The 19,011-nt window shown below is 39.4% G+C and overlaps 2 protein-coding genes and 1 long non-coding RNA gene across 11 annotated transcripts in view; 1 reads left to right on the top strand and 2 right to left on the bottom strand.

The window, feature by feature from the left end:
- zgc:172282 (leucine-rich repeat and fibronectin type III domain-containing protein 1-like protein) overlaps positions 1 to 19,011 on the top strand; it is a 315,052-nt gene that overhangs the window by 245,420 nt on the left and 50,621 nt on the right. The gene's annotated exons all lie outside the window — the stretch shown is intronic.
- LOC136688570 (uncharacterized) lies at positions 9,523 to 9,887 on the bottom strand. Its single transcript, XR_010801269.1, has 3 exons — positions 9,775 to 9,887; positions 9,658 to 9,693; positions 9,523 to 9,571 (listed from the first exon to the last, which is right to left on the bottom strand). It is a non-coding gene; the product is annotated as an uncharacterized lncRNA (long non-coding RNA).
- Positions 12,523 to 14,650, bottom strand: LOC136688554 (uncharacterized). Its single transcript, XM_066662432.1, has 5 exons — positions 14,451 to 14,650; positions 13,534 to 13,638; positions 13,276 to 13,380; positions 13,010 to 13,114; positions 12,523 to 12,852 (listed from the first exon to the last, which is right to left on the bottom strand). Exons 1-5 carry the CDS (start codon positions 14,618 to 14,620, stop codon positions 12,672 to 12,674), a joined length of 666 nt encoding a protein of 221 aa, XP_066518529.1. The 5' UTR covers positions 14,621 to 14,650; the 3' UTR covers positions 12,523 to 12,671.

Below are 19,011 nucleotides of genomic sequence, written 5' to 3'. Positions count from 1 at the left end.
AGTGAAAACCGATCAGAACCAGCACGTAAATTTTTCTTATGGGAAAGTGGTTGTAAAGCTACACTTTAGACCTGTAAAACAAGGAATTAGGTTTTGAAATGGAATCTTTCAACAGACTGGCCATGGATCCTGAACGTTACGTTTCTTACTATCAAAGTCAGGCCGGAGGCCACATGCCCGGCTATACAGGTAGCCCAACAATGTATGGTGCGGGATTTGGTGGGATTTTTAGAAATTTATTCAGAATGGCTATACCGTTGTTCAAGAAGGGTTTTAATATAGCCAAACCACATCTAAAAACAGCTGCTAAAAACATTGTAAGCGATGTTGTCAGTAACGGTCTGATGCGTATGATGGCACACAATCAAGATGGGTCGGGTATGTTGGTGATGGCTCGAAAATCTGTGAAACGACCCCCTGGTAAGAGGCGTGGCCGTCCTGCTAAGAAAACCAAGCTTGAGATGAAAAAACACATAGTGTCAAAAAGAAAGCGTAAGGGGAAGCAGACAACAACCTCGACCTGTAGGAAACCTGTTAAAACCATTTTCTGATCATGGCTCTACTTCATCGCATGTCTGAGGAGTGTATTAAATCAAAACTGGACTTGTTTACAGTACCTTTAACACAAACCGCTATTGAGAAGAATTTTTCATAGCCGGCCATGGTGAAGATTATATGGATCTAAATAACACACTATTATACCTTCGTCTTAAAATCACAAAACCTGACGGAAACGACATTGATGACGGAGCCGCTGTGGGGTTGATAAACTATCCTGGAGCTACAATATTTTCACAGGTCGACGTGTCCCTAGGAGACAGGCTGGTATTACAGAGTTCAAGTACCTACCCATACCGTAGCATGATAGAATGTCTCGCCAACTATGGTCGGGACACCCTGGAAACTGTCTTCTCTGCAGGCCTCTTTTATCTGGACACTGCAGAGCATATGGATGAAACAAACCCCGCAAGGAACAATCGCGGTTTGGCAAAGAGGGCCGCATTTACAAACGCTAGTAATGTGGTAGAACTGCTGACCCCGATTCATAGCGACATATTTTTTCAGGAGAAATTGATGCTTAACGGTGTTAAGCCGTTGATTTCGCATGACACGTAATAAGGATGATTTCTGTCTAATGCGGCATGACGCGTTAGCATACAAAGTGAATATTCTCTCTGCATTGTTATTTGTCAAAAAAGTATCTGTGTCACCAGCTGTAAGGTTGGGTCATGCCCAGACATTGTTGTCAACAACGGCTAAATACCCCATTGACAGAGTGTGTCTAAAAAATTTTTCCATACCTGCTGGAACACATGTTTCTAACCAAGAAAATTTGTTCTTGGGGACTCTACCTAAGTCTATGATAATAGCCATGGTTGATAATGATGCATTCACAGGCGCCTATAATAAAAACCCCTTCGCGTTTATACATTACAACTTGGAGTTTCTTGCGGTCTATTTAGACGGCCAACAATTTCCAGCCAAACCACACCAACCCGATTTCCACACTGGTTCCGCCGTGCGCGAATTCTTCCAGTTAGCGCTTGCATCTGGAAGACATCTGAAAAACCAGGCATTGCCAATTGATAGGCAGGATTTCCTACAGGGCTACACTCTGTATGCTTTTAACTTCACACCTGATGAAGAATGCGGTCAACACGTGTCTTTGGTCAAATCAGGTAATATTAGACTGGAGGTCCGTTTCAGACAGCCGCTCCCGCATACTGTAAATTTGGTTGTGTATGCTGTTTTTGACAGCATCATTGAAATCTCTAACCGAAGACAAGTTTTAGTGGATTATTACTAATGAATACGTTGGAGCTGTCTGCTGTAATGGACAAAGTGGCTGTTAACACACATTTTCTCAGTGTGTTAGCATGTGACCAATTACCAACAAATGGTATATGGAAATTACCTGTGACGGCTATTGTCAATACACACTCATCTGATCTTCCTGGCGAACATTGGCTTGCTATCTACATAAGTGAAGACCGTGTAGGGTGTTTTTTTGACAGTTTTGGAAATGCACCTACCTATGACAAGTTCCCTAAAATTATTAGTGATTTCCTTAAAACAACATGCACGACTTTGAGGTATTCTACCAGACAAGTTCAAGATTTTACATCAACTACATGCGGTCAACATTGTGTGTTTTTTCTATACCACATGGTTAGACTGTGTAATTATGAAGAAGTGATGTCAAAATATGGTTTTAATTTAACTAAAAATGACAATATGGTTTCAGCCTTTGTGAAACATTTGTATCCGTGTGTTTGTAAGAACAGGTCGTTTATTTGTATACAACATGTTCAAAAAGGAGAGATGTTTATTGTATAACCCTGTGTAGTGTAAAGCTGACGAATAAAAACACTGATTTTCAAAAAGATTTTCAACTCTGGTTCGTTTATTTACAAATATACATGTAACAATAATAAAACAACAAATGACAGTTTTTCAAACAATGTGAAAAATATTCAAAACAATCAAGTAAACAACACAATCACACACACATCAAATAAAATAAAAATAAAATATATAACAATTAGAAGTTTAACCAAACACTTCTGTCTAAAACGGGGGAGTGAAATCTGGGGTGTTCAACACTCTTAACAGGCGATTGCAAAGTGTCTTTCACTGGTGTAGCATAATCAGCAGACTTTTTATTTTTTAACAAATTAATTTTTTTGTCTGACAAACTTATTTGGTATGGTAGAAAGAGGGATGTTTAAAACAGCAAAAGCCTCTAGAAACTCACTCCACCCTTGAGGTCTACGATCATCGCTAACACGGTGTGCGGCGGTGATGCTTTTCACCAAGTCCAGAATATGTGACCCTGGGATCGTACGTCCATTTAAGACAAATTCTCCTAATTCATTCCAGGAAGACACATCTTTTGATTTAGACATTGTATCTAAAACATACTGAACATTCTGTCTGCTTCACGAAGATACATTTCTAAGAACATCATCGGTTATGGAATGTTTGTTACCAGTCTGATCGACAACATTTATTTCCTTATTAACAGTACCCGCATGCGGCAATGACAATGTTAAAGTATTGGTCTCCATATCACCATGTTTAGCGATGGTTAAATATCTCTGTAACACGGATGTATAAAGTTTGGCCTTCTCGTGGGGGTCGAGATCCCTCCTGGCCAAAATATCTCTGATCGACACGTCCAAATCATTTTCTACAATTTGTCAGACAGCGCCCCGACTGTTATCACTTATCCAACTGGTGCTGAGGTACCAAAAATAATTTTTCAGCATACTCCATGTCTTCAGTTTATCTCCCCGCTATCAAGCTTGCTATAAATGGTAAAGCAACGCTTAACAACGGTAAAATAAAGCCGCCTTTCTGATTAATTATTTTCTTTTTCCGTGAAACACCAACCTTTTTATCAGCGATAAATTTAATTTCAGACTTCTTCTTCTTTAACTCACGATATTGTGTTGATGTGAGAGGTACAGTGCCATTAAGAACATTAAGGGCAACCTCACACAGAGTTAAGATAAGTTCATTAGACGCCGTTTGTAAAATAACACGTCTCTGTGCTGGTGTGGCTTTAAATATAAGTTTAAGAAGTGGCAGGTTTCTATATAGTCTGTCCGACATACTGATCTATCTGCGTATTTTCGGAATGTAAACAACAGGCGTGTTTGAAAGCAGATCTGTTCTGAGACGAAAGTTTTCAGGAGTCTTAGCTTTATAATCAATTAAAAGGTGACCGAACGGCTTGCTAACAGCGTTTTGAAAACATTCCATGAAAAATTTGGTGTTGCCGGGGTACATCTGTCTACCTAATACACAAACCTGATTGTTGTCTCTTGGATTTTTAAATAATATGAGATAGTTTGTGTTCAAACTAATTGTCCTACTAGACTTTCCTTGAAAAAACAAATTTTGCATTAAGTAAATGGTGCTTAAATTTCTGTGATGTACATACTGTGTAAACACCTTTTCCACTTCGGCATTATTGCTGGCATCTTTCATAACATCCTCAATTATTAACAAATTATTTCTGTTAAGCGGTAAAAGTGTGTCGTCACATAGCGACGTTGGTATCCCTTGAACAAAAATAATATTTCTTATCTTTAACATTTCATCATAAAGGGGTTGCCAGCAGTCATAAATGTATACTATATTTTCTATTTTATTTGAAATCAACTCATCAGAACGCTCAATCAACTGTTTTACAAAAAAAGTTTTTCCGGAATTTGATGGTCCGCTTATTACACACGAAAATGGGTGTTGTAATCTAAAATCAAACCCGTCAACATCTATCACACCTCGACCGTCTTTAGTACCCATAAGGAAGTGTTGAAAAATCAGGCAACAGGACACGTTTGTTGTACACAACTTTAAACCGCTTCACTACTGATTTGTTTTTCAGCGTGAGGTTCTTTTTATTTCTCACAATGCCGTCAGCGCGAGCAAGTATGTGTCGGCTAGTATCGCGATTCGTCACATAATTATCAACAAGGTCAATAAGTGTGTCGAGTCTAATAACTTTTGAGTTTTCAGAATTTAGCGTAATGCCCTTTGCTTTCATGCATGTTTTACCCCCAGCTGTAAGATAACCGTACGTCTTAGGACCTCCCGAGCAGAACTCTGTAATGTAATCACCACCACTAATCTCGTCTGTCAAATCGCCTAAATAAGGCCCCAGAGGGGGTTCCCAATCACCTTCACGAGAAACAAAAATAACACTGTCAGTGTCGCTATACAACAACCTGTCTCCCAATTTATCCATTAGATTATACAATTCTAAACGAGCGTGAGCTGTTGTAAATGCGCCGAGGAATACATTAATATCGCGTGTTGGACAGCTGTCTCCAGCCGAATAGCACCACTGAATCAATGCTGCGGTGTCGGACACAAATGAAAAGTGTTTAACCTCATAGCCGTCACCAAAGATGTGTTGTGAAAACTGTTCAGGGGCCGTTAACACTTCAGACACGGGCAGGTTTTCCCTCATTGAAAAACGCCCCCACAAGCTGTTTAACAACAATTTGTTAATAGAGCGACGCGCCTGGTTAATCCTTGTCAGGATTCAGTTGGATATTTTCCTTTTCAAAATAATCCCTGATGTATTCGGCCCTCTCTTCCTCTGTGACAGCATGTGCTGGATAACCACTGGCCTCCTGCTTGTACTGTAAAAATGTCTTTACATACTCGCAGAACAACGTCTCTGAACTGTCTGGGAAATGCCAAACTTCGTGGATTTTTGCAACTACATACCCTTTCTCAACAGCCTTCACTAGTTCAATACTGACCCATGACCCCGTTATAGATCTCTCTTCATCACTATGCATACACGAACGCAACTGGTTTTCGTGCTCGGCACATGTGCGGCACAGCGGGAACATTAACTTTCCATTACAACGGTATGGTAAAACAGGGTGGAGGAGTTTTCTTGGCGGATATACTGTTGCCTTGACTAGACCATAGTAATCCTCAAGAGGTTGAAAGTCTTTGAAAAATATTTGGGGGTGCCCTACCGGGTATTTCTTCCGGGACTGGCAGAATGGGTACAAGCTAGTGAAGTCCAAATATCTAATCTTCTCACCCTCCTTTGCTTTGTAATACAAATTATACGCATTTGTTCGACCACCAAAAAGTGCGTCTCTTGGCTTGAGCCTTTCAGGAGCTGTGTAATTAGAAATGAACGTGGCAACATCCAAATCATCCCTCTTAGCAGATGCCCATTGACATTCCCACATCACTTCAACTTCTAGACCACATGCACGAACAAGCGTCTCCACCTTGGTATCAAACCGCATTCGCAAATCTCCATACAAGACCTTTGACATAGGATGGCACTGGTTCGGGTTGTAACGACATTCATGACCATGATGCATGCAACCATTAAATTCTAAAGCTTTTCGCACACCATCTTTTTCATAATAACCATCCACATAATATGCGCCAAACTTCATTTCCCCTTTTTCTTTGTCGTTCATAGTGTCATAACCATAAAAACCCTTTTCAGGGTATGGCCCCACATAGTTCTCATTTTGTTTTAAATTGAATTTGTGTGGGAAATGTCCTTTCTCGGAGCATGTTAGATTTAAGGCTGATGTTGTTTTAGCCAAACGCATTGGAATGAATGAATATGAGTCTATGTACATTTATGAGTCTATACAAAACGTTGTTTGTATGTTTCATCATACATGGAGATCAGTCTACACCCCATCATGGTGATTTTGACAGCGACACCCACACTAGAAAAATATTCCAATAATAGAAAATTGTCAAAACCGGCCGCATTGTGTGCTACCCATGTGTACCCTTGATATTTGAGCTGTCTAAACTTTCTCATAAGCCTTTCTATGCAGTCAGACCCTTCTGCAGTGAATTCTGTACCATCATATGTAATAGCGCAGACAAAATTAGCTTCATGCTTTCCGTTTTCAAAGCGTGTCTCAAAGTCGAAAAAGATGTAGGAATTACTGGGTTCTTTTATTTTGATCAGCTGTATGTAACATTCATGTATGGTGTCCGATATTAAATCTTCACCACAATGAACACAACGACCCGACACACACTTGTGGGGTTTTGGTTTTATTAAACTTACGTGATAACGATGGCCACATTTTTTGCAATACTTAGTTAGATTGCATGAGGATGCTATCACCCCTGTAATAGACTGTTGTTTTGGTTTCTTATGCTGCTCATAGCAAGAGACAGACTTGCAGTAACGCGAACAGTCATCACAATATTTCACACGCCTGGGGTGTTTGTGACACATCGCATCTTGACACACATCGCAACTATATTTACAGCTATGATCTCTGGCGTTAGTGTAGCCCGTATAACAAAACGTGCAAACATGCGGCACCCCCATGAACGCTTTCAAATTTTTTACCAAATAATAATGACCGTCATGGAGGTACAGAAACGCAGTCTTGGTATATGGTTTGTCTTTGGTTTGGTACTTTTCTAATTTACCCGAACGACTCTTGTGGAACACAACTATTTTAATACCATACTTATATTCAAAATGACCAATATCATTAAAACCTACTCTATGGTCACGTGTGTAGCCAATGTTTATCTGTATCTGTTCGGCTATAGGTTCTAATGTGTTATGTGGTACATGCGGATTCAGAAAAAGAGCAATGCAGATTGCAAAACACAGATTGTTTGAGATGTTTGTTGGGCAGAAAAGATTCAGTCTGTTCCTTTTGATCACCTGATCGTGTGCTAGGTCACGCACCTTACGACGAACACCACCATTTTTACCCACGACTATCGAGACAGTCAGAGCCAAACTCTCATCCGTTTTAATACTGTTGTTGCTCTGCATAACCCTTTCAATAGCATCTGAAAATCTGTCTACACTGTAACCGTCCCTTGAAGACAACACCGTGTTTACATCAGATGTTAAACTACTACCTCTTAGGGTGATGTCGATAACACCGCCATCACCAGCCAAGACCCTGGAGAATGACACAATTTCTGACAACACATCGTGTATATAGGACGTGTATGAAGCTATGTCTGTGGATGGCGCATCATGTAAATTCAGCATCCGGTGAAGCACAACGCTGTTAAACCGATTCCTAGACACTATGGTATAATCGTCTACAACACCACCATTTCTCACCAATTCTGCTATATGACCGTCAGATAAACCAAAGTTAGGAGCTGTTGGGTCAAATGCTGAATGTCCAGGTGTTGTCACACCGCTACCTGTTTGTTCATTGTTTATGTGTTGTGTATTATTTTGAATATCATTTTCTAGGTCTGCTATAGCCATGTCACATTCTTCGATAAGACAGTGTAGTTTTTCACTTGGAGACAACCGCCCCCAAGCATCATATGTTGCGTCATCACATGCAAAATCTGTTGATTGTTCGCCACTACTATCATATCTACAACACTTAACCGGTTGTGTATGTGATGCTTGTCTTGTGTTTGTTAACCATTCATCCGGTGTAGTTTGTAATAATCCATGTGCGTTACTACTGTTATCGCTGTCTTGTATGTCTACGTCTTGTTGATTTTTACTAAACGATTCAATAGCCATATCACATTCGTCCATAAGACAAAGCATTTTTTCACTCGGAGACAACTGTTTCCACGCTTCATATATTGGGTCATCACATGCAAAATCTGTCGATTGGCTGTAGCTATTGTTATTATTACAAAGATTTGTCGGATGTGTTTGTGATGTTTGACTAGTGTTTGTCAACCATTCGTCCAGTGTAGTTTGTAATAAGCCATGTGCGTTACTGTTATCGCTGTCTTGTATGTCTACGTTTTGCTGGTTATTACTAAGCGATTCAATACCCATATCATATTCGTCCATAAGACAAAGCATTTTTTCACTCGGAGACAACTGTTTCCACGCTTCATATATTGGGTCGTCACATGCAAAATCTGTAGATGCCATGACTGTTTAGACCTATTTGGTTTTCGATACACAAATTGTTGGTTTTTAAATGTCAATGGTTTAAAATAATGCTATTACTTTTGAATGTACGTTAATGATTTGATTTATTTAACACATACTTGAAAAATAAACCACAGTAAATTATCAACACAATAATAATAATAATAACAATTATAATATTAACTATTATTATCTACAAGAAAAGACGGCCCTGCAACAGGGATCCGTGTTGATTTTTTATCTGCAAAAGTCTGTTTAATTTATACAACAATTCTAACGCTGTTTTACTGTGCTCAACCTGTTTCTTACACAAACCATGAATATCCTTAACTAAATTGGTATTAGCTGTTTGTTCTTTACACAAGGCTTCAATACGTTCAACCTGTTTCTGAATAATATTGCCACGCCTGCGGTTTAAAGCAGCCTGCCTACGCTGTTCAATAGAGATTTTAGCGATCTCCTGTGACATTTGTCTCATCAACGTTATAAGCTCAATAGGGTTGTTAGCGCAATTACAACCCCCCACCTGGTTTTGTTGTTGTTGTTGTTGTTGTTGTTGTTCGTGATCTTGATTGGATTTTATTTCATCCGTAACAGAGTCCCCAGGTTCGATCAGAGCATCATTTAACACATCATTCGGCACAACAGCAGCACCGTTGTCCTCCTTTACTGTAAAGCTGTTATCATTCCATGTTTTAATTAACTCATCAGACCATCCAGCGGCGCACAGACCAGGATCAACACAGTCCTCATACACCGACAGATCGAAAATGTCCAAATCTATGAACAGATCAAATAATGAAACACTCGTTAACACACAAACCTCATGTTATAAATAATACAAATAATATTTAATTGTGTTTTTATTACCGTTTGTTTTGTGGATATCGTCCAATCTAAGACGTTTACCACTACTTGAGCGCGATGTTTGAGCACCACCAGATCCAAAACTACCACGTTTTCCTTGTGGAACAGGCACCCTGATGTCCCTTGGGACGCTTTGATTGGATCGGGTAGGACTGCTTGTTAAACACGGCGTAAATGTTTGCGGCGCTTGGTCGTTGCTGGCGTACGTAGCATCCAATGGTTCAACAGCGGCAGAGGTGCTGGGAACAACTTCAAACCCTGGCGGTGTTAAGAGATTTGTTTCTTCAACCAAACGTGTCAACCCTACTACAGAGAACATATAAATTACACATTATTGCGCCACACAATCAAAATATAACACCATGAGTTATAAGATGTATCAGACAACATACCAAGAGGATTTAAATACCCCGTAGCATCCACAGTTTCTGAAGAAATGAAAAAATAATCTCATGAATAACAACTAAAATCAAAAAAGACACATAAAATAATAAAGAGCAGAGTCACACCTTCACAAAGTTGTGATAAACCTTCAATGCTCCTAATGGCACGGATGGTTTCTAACTCAGATGTACCTAGACAAGATAAACCCTGTTAAGTGGGTAAGAAAATATTATATCACCGAAATTCTGACAAAAAAATTAGGTAGAAATCTGTAGTTTAACACTTACCGAGAATGTAGGACTCCATTGCGACTTCCAAATAGTGTCGGTATAGGCTTTGTCACAAACACAGGATTCAAGTTAACTATATATACATGGGGGCTGTGGGTGTGTCATGGGGTGTGGTGTGGGTGTGAGGGGAAACCCATATAAGGGCATCCTGTACTGACCTGTCAGTCATAAGCCCGAGAATCAAACAGGTTAATTTTAACACCCGTAAAATATTCGCGAGGGCTGCTACCAAATGCTTTACCACGCCGTTTCTTCCTTGGCGCAAAAGCAACGTTGGTTTCAGAACTAATAGTTGGTGCAACTGTAGATTCTCTTAAAAGAGACTGATTTACACACACTGTAGACATTTTAAAAAGCGTTTAGCCATAGAAATCCACCAGGGTCATTTTAAATACCACATGCAAGCACAACCCACCCCAACATGTTGGGGGTGTGAGGGTGTCAGGGGGTGGGGTGTAGGTGTGAGGGGAAGCCCATATAAGGACATCCTGTACTGACCTGTCACCTGGGTCATAAATCAGGGGTCATAAATCAAGGGGTCATAAATCATTCACAGAGGTGTTTGACAGAAGGTGTAGGATATATACTACTCATATGAGCTGTCCTAAGATAGAAGGGGATCTTTGGGGAAGTTTGTGTAGTGTTTTGAAGGTAGCCCTTTGGGTAGGATCCCCAAACAGCAGATATGATGTGCTTGTCCGTTTTCAGTGGACACAGGACACTGTCTGCTGGATGTGTTTGATTGTGGACTATTCTCAGTCCAGCAGTGATGCTGAGGGATTTAAAACCCCAACACCTGAATCATACCTGCTGTACTGGAGTCCTGACCATTGAAAACCAGGGTGAACGTGAACAATATTTGCAGAGCAAGAAGGTAGCATGTGACATTTCCTGATACAGGAGCCACACTTTAGGATAGATGTTGCAGTGCTTTTAAATGTGATCCTTGGTGTTCTGGTGTCTCAGAGGACCTGGATTGTAAGAGGAAGGGGTAGTGGAGGAATGGTTGAATTTCTGGTCTGCAGACAGGTGAGGGTTGGATTTGTGTTACAGAGACAGCACAGAGCACAGAACTCACTCTGGAATTTCACCCTGGATTCTGACCCAATGTTCAGGACTCCCACAAAGCAGATATGATTTAGGTGATGGATCATTCTCAGCACTGCAGTAACACTGACATTGTTGTGATATGGCAGTGTGTGTAGCGCTCTAATGAGTGGATCAGACACAGCAGTGCTGCTGGAGATTTTAAAACTTGTGTCCACTCACTGTTCACATTTTTAGACACACCTATTTTATTGGTCCACGTTATAGATATAAAATCAGAGACAATAGCTCATACATTCTCAGCACTGTAGTGACACTGACATTGTGGTTATATGTCAGTGTGTATTGTGCTCTTATGAGTGGATCAGACAGAGCAGTGCTGCTGGAGACTTTAAAACCTGTGTCCACTCACTGTCCACACTGTTACACATACCTATTCTGTTGGTCCACATTATAGATATAAAAGCAGAGAAAATAGCTCATACATTTTCAGCATACCTGCAGTGTCCTGACCATTGAAGAACATGTGAAAAAGAGCAATGAAAGTATGCAGAGCAAGAGGTGGACCCCTCTTTGCAATTTTAGATCTACAAAGTGCTCCTATGGAGAGTGGAGCTGAAAACATGGACACTGAATGTAGAAATAAGGAGGTGGTCATGTTAGAGTTGATTTGTGTAGATCTGCGTTCAATTGTCTGTGTCCTCTAGCCCTCTATGACTGGCAGGGGGGAGGGGAGGGGGAGAGCTGACAGTCTGTGTGAGAGGAGGAGAGGGAGGGTTTGAGGGGGGATTCTGCATAACAGAGAATCTGCAAGCATAGCATGGATATGAACCCAATATGGACATATGTGGTATTATGTGAAACCTGAAGTTTAATAATTATCAATAATATGTGGATCTTTTATTACTGTGTGATTGCAGCCTATGCTTAACCCCCTGGAGTCTGAGGGGCTTTCAGACACTCTGGTGTAGTCTGACATGCCTTGATTGTTTTACAAATTGTACGCATCTGAAATTATTTTTTCTCAAAGTGTTACACGTGCATTTTTCGGAACTATCTCTGTAACAACAATGTTGAATCAGTAAGAGTGTCATACATCTATATTTTGATTAAATTTACTCTAAACTTAGACTTTCCAAAAACCTATTTTCAGAAGTGCTGATATACTGTGAAAAAACACATTCTAAACATTTCTCACCGGGACCTTTGAGGTCAAAACTTTGTGAACACGGGTCTTGGCAACACACTGCTGATTCTACTTTTCATCAATTGTATGTAATTTTATACTTAGGGCATAACAAATGTAAGGTGACCCTCTGTTTTTCTCAGTCACTGGTTCCTACATTGCATATGCATGAAGATAGGTGCGAAAACCGAGGTGCGAGGTCCCCACCCCACTACCTAATGAATGGCCCATTAGCTGTCACCGCCACAGCTGTCAAAAGAGAAGAGACCAGAGGCAGACGGTCACAGTTTATCACAGTTTATTGCAAAAAAAATAGAACTAAACAAGCAATAAAAACAAAAAAATAAATAACTGGCAAAATAAATGTAAAGATAGTGATAATATACTAAAGATAGTCATACTGATAGATATATATGTATGAGTCAGTTCAACAAAAGATGCCAGTCTCTTTCGGCAGGTCTTTCGGCCAGCAGTAGCTTTCATACTTTGGTTAGTGACATCACTCCCAGGAATCAGAGGACTTCCACAGCATCCTTTGGAAAGAACAACTTGAAGAGGGATGGGGTGTGTAGCTGTCCCCTTTCCTCAGTTGAACACCAGGCTCCCTTGCAGGAAGAAAGCGCAGTGGTGGTGGACAGACATCCTCAACTACTTCATTTTCCCATGATGGTGGCTGTACACTGAAAAACAATAAATGTGAAATGTGAGTAGTTGCCCTGTGAGCAGTAACAAAGATTTACATATTGGTATAAATTGCAGCAGCTCCTACAAATATTTACTAATATTTCAAATACAGTGTTTACACATGACCTATGTATAGCAAAATGCTAAACTTACAGTGTAGATGTGGAAGGACCATGTGTTTCCGCCCTACATGTTTGTGGTTGCAGACTGGGCCGACGGCGTTGTCTTTTGCATGGAGGTGGAATATTTTCCACATTTCTGAAAGAAAAATAAGAAATGTGAGCAATTGTCTTCTGAACAGTTACAAATATTGCATAGCAATATACATATATACATGCCAACAGTCACTACAAATACTTACTAATATTTCAAATACAGTATTTACACATGACCTATGTATAGCAAAATGCTAAACTTACAGTGCAGATGTGGAAGGACCATGTGCTCCTGCCCTACATGTTGGTGGTTGCAGACTGGGCTGACGGCATTGTCTTTTGCCTGGAGGTGGAGTATTTTCCACATTTCTGAAAAATAATAAGAAATGTGAGCAATTGTCTTCTGAGCAGTAACAAAGATTTACATATCAGTATAAATTCCAGCAGCTCCTACAAATATTTACTAATATTTCAAATACAGTATTTACACATGACCTTTGTATAGCAAAATGCTAAACTTACAGTGCAACTGTGGAAGGACCATGTGCTCCTGCCCTATATGTTGGTGGTTGCAGACTGGGCAGACAGCGTTTTCTTTTGCCTGGAGGTGGAGTATTTTCCACATTTCTGAAAGAAAAAGAATAATAAAAGTGAGCAACTCTCTTTTGAGCAGTAACAAAGATTATCTATACATGCCAACAGTCACTACAACGAATTGCTTGTATTTCAAATAAAGTACTTACATATGACCTATGTATAGCATAGTAATTGTCTTCTGAGCAGTTACAAAGATTTACATATCAGTACATAGCATAACAAGCTACATAGGATGACACTATCACATTCACACAGGCCATTTACACATTACATTACCACACTAGGCTAAACATATACAGCCATTTACACATTATAGCATGACAATAAGCCACACTTATGGTACTGGAGCCTTGCATACTAATGTACAACATGCCATTCACACTCAGATTAGCAACAGGCTACATTTGAATGTGCCGTTTACACAACAGCAGCATTCAGTGTATTTACATAAGCATGAATGAACTCGTTCTTACATAATTATACATCTTACATGTTTTTTTCACCGCGACCCTGAAATGGAGAAGCGGAGAAGAAAATGATGATGATGACATGTTTTTTTTACATTCATTTATGCTTTCATATACAAAGTAATACTTATTTAATTTATTCTTTATTTTAATTTACCCGGAATTCGCGGAGTGCACATTGTAAACATGAAGTAACGCGTTCTTACATAATTATATATCTTACATGTGTTTTACATTCATTTATGCTTTCATATACAAAGTAATACTTATTTAATTTATTCTTTATTTTTTTATCTTTTACCCGTAATTCGCGGAGTATACACAGTAAGCGCGAAGCGTGGGTTTGTTTCATTTGAAAGGAAATATTTCACTTACTTATCACAACAATCCTCCTTGGGATCAATCCGCTTCTCAAAATAAAGTCTTTCTTCGTCACTGTCCTCCCCGCTTTCGTCAGACGAGCTGAAATCCTCTTCACTTTCCAAAGCAAAGCTCTCCTGGATGTGTAGAAGTGCCTCCGCAGCTGTTAACCGTGAGTGCGCCATGACGAAGCTCCACGAAAACAATTCCCCTACATGTGCTCTGTGTTTATAACAAGCAAATGGGCATTTTCATGCAAATTATCAGCCAATAATCCTCCACTAGCAGCTGCCGAATTACCATAGTGTTAACATATGAATGGCAGAACGCGTCTATGGGCGGAACAAAAAAGCTTGTGCCTCAAAAATGTGCCGGTTGTTGTTTACGCTTCTCTCACAAGAATATAAATATATATATCGTTTCATCCTATATATAGTTGGAAAGTAGACTCTTCAAGGTTTCATGGTGAGGTGTACACCTTTGAAACATTGCATAAACAGGTGTAACTCAAAAATGCTTTAGTCATATGTTAGGAAAATGCTCAAGCTCCTTTCCTTCAGAATATACCTATCTCATCTGGCTGATACTGCATCTCTAGGTGGCGGTGAAATCCATTAATAATCTATGCAACCACTTGCTGTCTAATTGTAGCGCCCCTTTTCTTTGGAATGTGGTCACATTTGGCACACTACTTCAGAGTAATGAATTACATATGGGCACCAAGTTTTGTTTGATTTGGGTGAAATTTGTTGTAGTTATAGCTCAAAGAGTGCATCAAGCCCCGCCCATGTATATTTGTTAAATAACTGCCACAACAGCGTGTCAAAAGTTCCAACTTTTTTTGATAATTATATACCTACAGTCTATAGAGATTTCAAAAATACCAGTTGTTTATTGATAAGACAAATTTCCAGGGAGGAGTTTGAAAAGCTCAATTTTCACATACCTGACTATTGTGGATAAACTATGCATTTTTTGACAATAATTGTAATTGCAGAGTTGTAAGACAATATGCTGAGTATTCAGTAAAGCAAATTGCTCATCGATATGTTTAATTTTCACTGAGATATTCTATATTTCCATGTTGAAATTTTTAATTGCACCCCCTAGTGGTTATCGTTATGAAAATTTTTATGTGCTTAGGAAGTCCTACCATGGACATACCATGCAAGTCTCATGATGATAGGACCTTGTTAAGGTCAGCTGCTAAAATTTGATGGGGGCCTTTTTTTTAATATGACATCGTCCTCATAGAATCTGATTCAGGACATCACCCACTAAATGCATACCAATCGGCATGTCAATCAGACAATCCTATGAAGCATAGCAGTTTTCGTTGTTATAGCGCCCCCTAGGTTTGCAGTTGCACAACAAAGTGGTCACAAGTCATAAGTATACCCTTATAAGTATCAAGCATGTGAAGGATCGTAACATTCGGGGAAAGTGTTTGCAAGTTATAGCTGTTTTTGTCTGATTTTCGGAATGTGAGATCCACCCCTGTATTTGGGCAGAGTCTGGAAGCCGAGCAGTGATGAAATTCCAACTTTTTTTGAATAATTATTAAAGTTCAGGTTCTTAGGATTCTGCTGATACCACATATGTCTATATTAGGTAGATTTCCAGGGACTAGTTCATGCTCAAATATTAGTGCAATTTTGCATATTATGCAAATTAGCTCAAAATTTAAGTAGGTTATGGGTTCTTGAGGCTTTTTTTGTAGGGTCTGACCTGAGGAATCAGGGAAAAAAAGAATTACATCTCTACGCCACACAGGGTAGGAGATACAGACGTAAATGTGTTCCAGGTCGCTATAGCGTCACCATCAGGCTGATCAGGCTGATTCATTCATTACTACCAGTTGACCAAACGACAACTCTCTAGGACCTACGGTCCTAAAAGTAAGAGAAGAAGTAGAAGTAAAGCACTTGCAGTGCTTGGACCCCTAAAAATCTGAACAATTGCAATAGAGTTCCAGCACTTGCAGTGCATGGACCCCTAATTAAAAAAAAATACAAAAGACAGCTTTAAGACAGTCTAATGAATTATCTTTTTACAGAAAATATAGGTTTAGTGGGTACAATCTAAAGAAGACCCTTTCCTTCTGGACCACTTAGAATTTTGAAGCCAACCTGCTTTGTGCCATTCAGCCTAGCAATGTGTTTTTCAGTGTTTGGACTATTTTAAGTAGCTTTAGCCCATCAAGCTCAAGGAATATTTTCTGAAATACCTCAAATGTGTACCATAGCTTTGTTGGGTAAACAAGATTCAAGATATAAATCAGTCCCATCAAGAGCGCATAAGCTTTTGCTGCACTCTGATTGGCTGTAGAGCAAGGCAACCTCCCCCACACCCCTTGCTGCATTTAAATGTCCTCAGTGGTTGAAATGTAACTAATAAAAGACATCTAAGCTTTGAAACATGTTTATTGACTTGATTATTTTTTGTGGAGCTTGTGGCTGCCAAACAGAACCGTTTGAGTCTCTCTCTCGGTGTCTGGGTCTATAAGGCGCTGAAAACGTATGAGCGCTGCTGTGCGTTTGTCCTTCATCCTTGGGTGCACATCTCCGTAACTCTGCCCCTGATTGGTCTACAGACGTGATTGACATGTCGTTGGAAAGCTGAGCGCCTAAGTTACACAGCAGTAGGTGTGACATGGGTCCACAGGGATCATATTTTAATTATTTTTATTATTTTTATTTTATTCAGCCAGTACTCTTGACACAAACATAAGGATTACTCATGAACAGTTTGACGGAGAAGTTTGACTCAGATTTAGTCTCATTTTGAAGGGGACTACCTAAGGTAAGCACTGCTGTTCTAACTCTGTGTGTGAGCCGCTTGGACAAAATCTACTGTGTCTTTGTCCTTCTCCTGATGTAAAATTTAATGGACCAAATTGTGGGCAGTTCACTTTGTCATTCCACATGTAGGGAAACTTTCTGATGGACCTATTCAAGTCTTCAAGAGAAAAACAGCTCTTTTTGATTAAGCTATTATGGCATATTGAAAACTCCAATGGTACAATCCCCTCAAGCATATCATGCAAAACATCTGGTGGGTAACCTGAAGTGGCATGAAAATAATTCAGTCTGTCAGAAATGGCACACTGTCTTTTTACTCCACAATAATGTGTCTGATTAGTCTTAGCCAATGCTGCTTCAACATGCAGAGTATTATTATGCCTTGTCCTTACAGGGAACACCCCCATTCTTACTTAATACAGAAATGAAACAATTCCAGTAAAGCTTTCGACAAACCCACCAATTGAATGAGCTCCAAGATTATCAGCCACCACACAGAATACAGTACCCTTGAGGGTTTTACCCAGACTTGGTAAAAAAATTCCATCATCTTCCAAGCTTCCAACAATCTGTGGCTCTAGGACTTTAGGGTATCTATATTTCTTCATATCATCTGCCTTAGCAAGTATAGCTAAATAAATAGATGTCAGAGAAGATTGTGATATAGCAGGAATGTCTCCCAACACCTAATGTAATGTATTCAACTGGCTCAATAATAGAAAAATGTTCCTTTGGAAAGCTACCTCTTTTATAAGATGTGCACTTATATGGTTTAACTGGCAAATATTTTCTGCTAATTCTAATGTGACACTGTGCCCCTGAAATGGAAAAGCAGAAAAGAAGATGATTATGATGATGATGCTGACGATGTAATGAAATTAAGCTCCCATACAATTTCATTAATGCATATGTTAGACACATTGGAAATCCCTTCCAACTTAAGAGGCAACACAGTCTGTCAATAACTAATTTGTTCAAGTCCTCTTCTTCTTCAAAGACAGATTCAGAGTAAGTTTCGGTTTAAACAGAGTCACAATTGTTCACATTCTGACATGGATATTCTTGAAAAACAGATGTTTAAAATCTTTAAATGAATGAGGATTATGTTTCCTGCTTTTATGTGATGCAAAAGTTGTGTATATATTTGTTCTATAATCACAATTTTTAAAAATGCAAGTCACAGGTTTATGTTTTTTTGAGATGGCCTCCCAAGTGCTCAAAATATTGCTTCTCCAAGTGAAAGCTACATGATTTGCACACAAGGCACATAAAGGACAAGACTTGTCCTGACTCCTCTGACTGTGGGCACTTCATGTCTTGAATGTACAGGGGCAATCGGAATGGAGTCAGGGTATTGCCTGACTTCGCCCACAATGTCCATGTATTAATCTGTAGTTTTGCACAGCCACTTCATTTGAAAAATGCTATATGAATGACAGTTGTCATTTAGTGACTTGTCTCTGCTGCTTCTTTTTAACTGCTCTCTTTTAGACTGCCTGAACCCAAGGTCTCCGCATTTACTTCTCATTTGCAATTCTTTATGTTAGTAGGTCATCACTTCTGTTTTTAAGGATTACACCCACACTCTTTCTTTGCCCTCTTTTTGTTGCTTATAAATATCAATTTTTCATTTGTGCCTGAAATAATATATAAACAAAATCACGTTTCAGTTTAAGATAATACATTTACTATGCACTATATGTATGTGGGGTCCAATAATAATTCTTATCAACACTGAAGGAAGACGATATCCATAATTCCTGAAAACAATCAAT

Source organism: Hoplias malabaricus, chromosome 1 (assembly GCF_029633855.1).
Source record: "Hoplias malabaricus isolate fHopMal1 chromosome 1, fHopMal1.hap1, whole genome shotgun sequence".
In the NCBI taxonomy this organism is placed as follows: domain Eukaryota; kingdom Metazoa; phylum Chordata; class Actinopteri; order Characiformes; family Erythrinidae; genus Hoplias; species Hoplias malabaricus.
This window is presented reverse-complemented; position numbering and strand designations above follow the sequence as displayed.